Consider the following 8,056-nt stretch of genomic DNA (forward strand, 5'->3'; position numbering starts at 1 on the left):
CTTCCACCATTGCACCCCTTCTACAGGTTCTTTAGAAACCTCAGCCTTTCGTCGGTCTATTATCCGTTTCATGGCTAGATTGCCAGTATTTTTAGTGAGCGCTACCAAGTCAGCCCCAACAAATCCTGGAGTGGACTTAGCTATCTTCAGAAGATCCAGAGCACCTTCTACTTTGAGATTTCGAGTAAGGACTGACAAAATATCAACCCTTGCACTTTCGTCTGGAACACCTATATAAATCTCATGGTCAAACCGTCCAGGCCTCCTCAATGCAGGATCAATAGCATCAGGCCTATTTGTTGCTCCAATAACGAGTACATGCCTGCAATCCGAACTCTCTGCGGTCCCACTTCCGGATGTGGGCTTGTCAATTCTCGATGACTCATCCATGCATGACATCAATTGTGTCACTATTCGTTGCTCCATTACCCTATTCGAAATTTCTCGTTTAGTAGCTATCGCATCGATCTCATCTATGAACACAATGGATGGGGCTGTCCTCTGGGCCTTAGTAAATAGATCTCTGATATTTTCTTCTAATGTGCCTGAAACATTCTGCAAATAAAGCATCTCAGCAAGCTTGAAAATTGTGTAAACAAATGCAGAAACAAAACCAATTCCATAATTGAAACCCCCACACATAATAGAGAAAAACTGAAACTGGGCAAATTGTTGCACTATAAGCATATAGGAGGATAAGATTATATAAAATTATACAAGGGATATACGCATCATATGTAAAAAGTCATGACAAAAATTGTCATCAATAAAACAAGGGATAGACGCATCATATGGAATTTGAGTTGAAGGGCAGAAACCTGCAACAAGAAAAAATTTTACCTGAAACTCCAGACACCAATTCAGTTGTACATATCTTATAAAAGGGAACAACGGTCTCATTGGCAATGGCATTTCCTAGCCTGGTTTTCCCGCACCCAGGTGGCCCGTACAACAAGATCCCTAACATCAGTTCCACCCCAACATCCCATGGCCCATGTGGGTGATAAAATGGAAAAATCACCTCATCTGTCAACTTCTCCAATATTTCACTCTTCCCCCCTAAATCCTTAAACAATGGTCCATTAGTGTTATTGTCCTGAATGCCATTACTTTTGTTATTGATAAAAGTCAAACCACTACCTTGTTCAATTGAGTCATCCGCAGTTTTAGGTCTCTTGTTCATCAAATTTACCTCCTTGTTTTGGTTATTCACAACCTCCATTTCCAAAATCTCTTTATTTTCTCCCACTTTCCCCATTTTCTTTGATTTTTCATTATAATTATCACGCAGCATCGACTTCATCAAATCAAACTTGGGCTCAGATTTATCCTCATAAATAGAATCCTCCTCTGATGAGTTGTTCGATTCAGATTTCGAAGTACTGGTATTAGTAGCCGATGCTAACGAGGATGACGAACCAATATCATTCTCAAAATCATCGTTAATTCTCCCAGCCCTCTTTTTATTTTGCTGCTTTTCTATGAATCATGTTTTCCCTTCATCTTCCTCAACTTTCTCTGGCCTCTTTCTTCTCGATGGGATCCCTTCATCATCGTATTCTTCATTATTAGGATCATCCATATGTTCAAGTATTTGCTGAACCCCTTTAGTGAAAGGCTGGAGCTTGTGGCGTTCGTACTCTCGGTAGGTGGAGCGAAGATATTCCACCAATTGATCGGCAGAAGCATGTTTCTTTTCGCTCAACTCGATGCGCTGACGAAGGAGCCGATCGAATCCTCCGCCTGCTGGTTTCCATTCTCTTTTTCTTACAAGATTCATCTTTCGTTTCTGTTTCGAAGTCATTGTGTTTTTGCGCGGATTGTCGCTAACAATTAAAAAGGGATCAGACGATTGTGTAAGGGACACACCTTTTGAGACAAAGTCCCAAAAAGAAGTGTTTTATTGGCGGTGACTTTACAATTGGAACTTAAACAAAATGCCTCCGAGGAGCGCAAGTACACGAGTACTGAAAAGAAATATTTTAAGTCTAAACTAAGGAATTGAAATTATATATTCTCTGTTTGAGAGTGTTTGATTCAAGGTCTTTTGCTCTATGTCTTTTCTTCCTTTTATATTCTTTTGATGTTCTCTTTGTGATCAACCGCTTAGAAATCGCTTAATTACTTTATAACTGTCCACTTTCTTCATGGTGGCCAACTTATCGTGGAACTGTCGTCTCTAACTGCTGCCATTACTCTTTGTCGTTCAACCGTCCTCAACTGAACATCCTTGAATCGTGGAACGTAATAAGATTACCCAATAACTGCTTCGATAATTGTACTTTTGGATAACCATAACATATCATGTTTGCTAAAATCCTGGGCAACTCGAAAGTTTGGGCGAGAACATGGTCATAACTCTGTGCGACTACAAGACACTTCATTCGCTCAGATCCTGTGCGTCTTGTAAGTTTGGGCGATGATGTTACCGTGTTCGTGGGCTTCCACTGCATTCATTAATAACCCTATTTGGGCCTTCATTCTGAATTGCCCAGTTGGGCTTCATTCTTTGGGCTATTCGAATTGGGCTGCACTTTTAGCATGTCAACAATTACCCCCCAATATGGCAGAATTAATACTAATTATTAATTTTTTGCCATATTCACTTTGTGTTTCCCATCAACATTTGAAATTTTCAAGAATTTCAATCATTATTTTCTTCCATAGCCTGAAAAGGTGCAATGTTGCAAACCCTTATAACCCCCAAATACACGTCATCTTATCGCACTACTAAATCACGCCTCATTGTTCTGCACTTCTCTCTCGCAATATTACTGTTCATCTTCTTGCTTCTCTGCTACGTTTCTCAAGCAAACCTCAACAAAACTTTATTTCATTCCTAATGGCTATTTCTCAATCCCAATCTGGCAACTCTTTCAGTTTTGAAGACTTCCAAAAGATCCTCACTTGGCCATATATAACTCCGAACTTCCTCGCACCAGCCAATGCCGAACTCAATGAGTTCTATTTAGGACCTTCATTCAACAACGCCGAGGCCGTTGAAAAAGTGGCGGTGGGCCAACTGTTCTCTTGTACTCAAGGCCCTCCGCTTCTAAACTCTTTGCCGCTGAGGCTGCTTCGTGAAAGAGGTATTCGCACTTGGCCTAAATCTAATATTGTTTTCCGTAGATGGCATACTCGCCTTGTGGGCCATGGTCTTACCAAAGCAATTTTTAGGATTTTTGATTTGTTAGAAATCTCTCTTCAACCCCCTATTTTTGATTCAGCGCTTTTCCCTATTGCATTAAGTTTTTGGTCCTCTAAGTATAATACTTTTGTTTTCCCTCTTGGTCTCATGTCCATTACTTTAAGGGATGTTGGGGCCTTAGTAAATTTGCCACCTTTGGGCGATACCATTTTCCTTGGAATTTTGATTTCTGGTGTCGCCCCAAAATTTGACAGAAAACTCACTGAGTCCTATTCAAGCCTGCAAAGCTGTTATAATCACTCGAGTGCTGAGCCTTCCCATGCTGAGCGTATGGCCTTTATTCAGATTTGGGTTTGTAAATATGTTTTGTGTATGCCAAGCATGAAGCCTTCTATGAGCTATTTACCTATAGCGCACGAATTGGCACGTGGCAGGCCCCTGAATTTGTGTTCTTTCTTTTTGATTGCCCTCTATAGAGGCATTGCTTCTCTCCAATTCCAACTGAAGAATGGTGCATCTCCCGCTGGCAGTGGGCCTCTTTGGTTCACTCAAATGTGGTTGAGAGCATATTTTCCATCACTTGGTGCTCTATCCATTTCCCCTTTTTCTGCTAACTGCTATGGGCTAGCTATTGGCCCACTGAGCCCTGTAAATATGTCCAGAAAAGACATTTTTTCATTCTTTTATACTTTGAATTCAATTCCTTCTTTCTTTCCTTTTCCTCCCTTTTTAACTCCAGATTATGTGCAACCCCCATCCACTCTGGACAGCGCGAGCACCTCTCTACTTGTTTGGGTTCAGTTTTTGATCGGGAGGGAGTTGTTCCATGATATTTTGACTGAAACCAATGCTAAAGCTGGGGTTGAAATATATGCTCCCCAATTTTTTGCTCGTCAACTTGGTTTTGGTCAAACTTGGCCTGTTCCCCCTTGTTATTCTAGAAATTTGATAGATCGCTTCCACACCATTAATAAGGCAGAGGCAGAAGCTATAAATGCTCGCAATCTTCTTTTGACGAGTAATTTTTTATTAGCCCCCTTCAATCCTTCCCATGCCACCCATCCCCTTTTTGAACAACTCTGGTCATCAGTGCAGCGCAGATTGTTTGCAACTGATGTCAATCGCGCTTTCCATTCACTGGATCAGCCGGACATTTCTTCCACTTCCCCTGTTTTGGTCACCCCTCTGTCCATTAGGAGTCCTTCCTCTTCTGCTCGTACTAAACAGTCTGTTCGTCCATCTACTTCCCTTCCTGCCAAGCCTACTGCATCTAAAAGTATCCCAAGCCACAAATAGTCAGCCTCAGCATCCCCCATTTTGGAGGATGATGATGACACTCCTCTCATTGTCAGGAGAAAGGTAATTAAATTAGTTTACTCACAAGCATACCTTTCTATACTTGAAACCTTTCTATATGCTGATGGTTTATTCGGATTTCTCAAAAAAGCTCAGCCTCTCCTTCGAAAGCTTTGGTGTTGGCAGCTCCTGCTCCATCACCTTTTGCTGAGGCTGCTTCATCCAAACAAGCTGATGAAAGGGACTACGCTTAAAGAGAAACCTTCAGTCCCAGAATCCTCATCACAACCAATGGATGAGCCACCTTTTTTCCAGGGCGTTAGCCCCCAAAATGTCGAACCAAAAGGTAATACATTTTTTATGTTTTACCTTTGCTTGTGCTATTGGTTTTTAATTCATTGCCTTTTGAGTTCTGCAGATGCTCCCATGGGTTTGCCTGTTGTGGCAAAGTCTTCTCGCTTAGATAAGGAAAAGTCCTCACAAGTGGTGGAGCCACAGGTGGTAGATTTGGTTGGGGATATGCCACCTCTCAAGATTGCTAATGAGGTAATCTTTGCTTCCACTTTGTTCATTATAGTGAAAACCTTCAATGTTGGCAACTTTCTTTGCAGGATGCTGATAAGATTGTGCGTTCCATCCAGGACTTGTTCACTTCTTGGGGGCAAGTCAAAACGTCTCGCCCTGTTTCAACCAGTCGTCCTTCTACTTCTTCAGAGGAAGATATGAAGTTCCTCAAGCAGTCGATATTTGAGTATGTGTCCTTTGTGGATATGGACATCGGACAGGCTAGTGCTGCTAAATATAAGGATAAGTTTGAGCATTTGAATGCGGAATTGGAGCAAGCACTGACACTTCCGTCGCTCAATCTTTCTGCTGACTTTAAAGCGACGTTGAAAGTTGTCCATTCTGAGGTCCTCTCCTTGCTGGCCAAAAATGTTGAACTGAAGGCCAAAAGTACTCAATATCTTCGTGCTATATCTGAAAGAGAATCTTTTCTTCTGGAGATCAACAAAGCTGAGGACGAATTGAAAGAAATCTCTTCTGAAGTCATGATTGAAAACTCTTTGATGACCAGTTTGGCAGCACAGATGAAGGTCATCTTTCTTGATGTCACCTTTGGTATGGGAGATATAGGAAATATTCTTTGGTCAGCGAAGTTTTTCCCATCGTCTCCATGTTCCTTACAAGGAGTTCGATGATGGAAGACAATTTTTGAGGACGCCTGCAAGCCACCTTGCTTGCTGAGAGTGCTTCTCAGCCTCCTTGCCCGTCATTGTAGCGATGCATTTAGGAAGGCAATGTGAGGGCGCTTCATCTTCCTTTCTGCTTGCTAAGAGTGCTTCTCGGCCTCTCTACTTGCTTTTGCAGCAGTGCGATCAGGATGGCGATCAAGGCCAGTACACCCTTTTACTCGATGATCGATCGGGAGATTAGTTTGCTCTTAATTGTAGTTTATAGAGCATTTAGCATCTTGTATTTTGCAGCTTTGTAATGAAAGTTTGATAATAAAGGAATTTATTTGAACGTATTTCGCTCTGGCCCTTTTTACTCTACGATCATTCAACGCGATTTGATTACGCTTTTATTTGTTCACTTTCCCATAAGGAATGAACATATTTTTTTAAATATTTGCCATTAATAAACATCATGTGCTTGGTGCCGTCTAAATCTTCCAAATGATTGGCTCCATTAGGCAACACATTATTTACTTTATATGATCCTTCCCAATTGGGCGACCACTTGCCATACTTTGGATCTTTGCTATCCAAAGGGAGTACTATTTTCAAAACCAATTCGCCCAGGCTGAACGACTTGACTATAACTTTTTTATTATAAAATTTAGCCATTCTTTGTTTTTGAACTTGCAATCTATCTAGGACGTCCAACTTTACTTCGTCCAACTCTAATAAGTTTTGAACTAGTGATTCGGTATACTTGTCATCACTTAACTTATGTTGCAAACACACTCTGATCGATTGCACGTTGATTTCCATAGGCAAAACGGCCTCTTGTCCATAAGTGAGTTGGAAAGGAGTAATTTTCATACTTGACCGAGGCGACGTCCTATAAGCCTATAAGGCCTTGTTTAGACATTTGTGCCAATTTCTGGCATTTTCATCTATCATTTTCCTTATGATATTTTTTAGAATCTTATTAGAAGATTCTACTTGTCCGTTGGATTGAGTGTAATATGGTGTGGAGTTCACTAATTTAACTCCAAACTCGCCCAAGAATTTAATCACTTGATCCCCATTTAAAGATGTTCCGTGATCTACCATTAAAGTTTGTGGAATTCCAAATCTATAAATGTTGTGGTCACGGATAAATTCTATGACGTTCTTTTGGGTGATCTCCTTTAAAGGTATCGCTTCTACCCACTTAGTGAAATAATCAGTTGCAACTATAACAAAGGTATGTTGCTTGGACGATGGGAGATAAATCTTCCCTATCAGGTCTATCGCCCAACCTTTAAACGACCAAGGTTTGATAATAGGTGTCATCTCTCATGCTGGCGCCCTTTGTATTGAACCATGCTTTTGGCATGTTAGACAACTCTTTGCATACCGAACGCAAGACTCTTCCATCTTTAGCCAGAAATATCCATTTCTAATAATTAACCATCTCATCCTTTGGTTAGCTTGATGAGCTCCACATATCCCTTCGTGTACTTCAGCCATGATTGTCTTAACTTCTTGCAAACTTACACATTTTAGCAATATACCATCAGAGCGTTTCTTAAACAACTCTTTATCTATCGATGTATAGTTTAGCAAACGTAACTTCATTTTTCTACTATCTCCTTTATTAGGTTCTTTAAGGAATCTTTTAATATCTGCCATCCAATCTATTGCATCTCCATTTTGTATGCAATGAATTTCAATCGTTCTCGCATTTCTTTGGATTACAGGCAATATTGTTCCATACTCACAAGTAGACTTCCAATTTAAAACCTTTGAGTACCCTGAGGCCATCTGAGCCAATTTGTTCGCCACGTTATTATATATCCTATTAACACATTGAAACTCTATTTGGTCGAATTCTTCCAACAATTCTTGGGCGATTTCATATTGACTTATAATGGAATCACTTTGGCATTTAAAATCACCAATCAATTGGTGAATTACCAATTGAGAATCACCTCTAACGATCACATTCTTTATCTCCATATCAATCATTAATTCTAGGCCCACGATTAAAGTTTCGTATTCGGCCTGATTGTTGGTGCACATTTTGTCCAAAGTGAATGCGAACTTGTAACAAATCCCTAAAGGATTTATCAATGCTACCCCTACTCCTGCACCTTTAGAGCTTTTCGATCCATCGAAGTATAAAACCCAAGGTTTTAATTCGAATGAATTGATCTCCAACTCAATTTCTTCAGGCATATCAAGGCACGGATGATCGGTTAGAAAGTTAGCCAAAGCCTGATTTTTGACTGCCTTTTGGGGTATGTATTGTACTTCTAATTCTAATAAAACTAATGTCCAAAGGCCTATTCTTTGGTGCAAAATAGGGCGAGAGAACATATACTTAACCAAATTGACTTTAGAAATTAAATAAACGGTCACGGGCCGTAAATAAACCCTTAATTTTGTACATGTGAAATACAAT

General features: G+C 40.4%; 1 protein-coding gene across 1 annotated transcript in view; it reads right to left on the reverse strand.

Annotated features, from left to right (window-relative positions):
• LOC111370067 (cell division control protein 48 homolog C-like) overlaps positions 1 to 1,804 on the reverse strand; it is a 2,247-nt gene extending 443 nt beyond the window's left edge. The window contains exons 1-3 of the mRNA XM_022991777.1: positions 1,514 to 1,804; positions 841 to 1,471; positions 16 to 545 (exon numbers count right to left, since the gene is read on the reverse strand). Coding sequence (XP_022847545.1) covers positions 16 to 545; positions 841 to 1,471; positions 1,514 to 1,804 — 1,452 coding nt within the window. The remainder of the gene's footprint in view (positions 1 to 15; positions 546 to 840; positions 1,472 to 1,513) is intronic.
• Positions 1,805 to 8,056: the final 6,252 nt, after the last annotated feature.

Source organism: Olea europaea, chromosome 21, assembly GCF_002742605.1.
Source record: "Olea europaea var. sylvestris chromosome 21, O_europaea_v1, whole genome shotgun sequence".
Lineage (NCBI taxonomy): Eukaryota > Viridiplantae > Streptophyta > Magnoliopsida > Lamiales > Oleaceae > Olea > Olea europaea.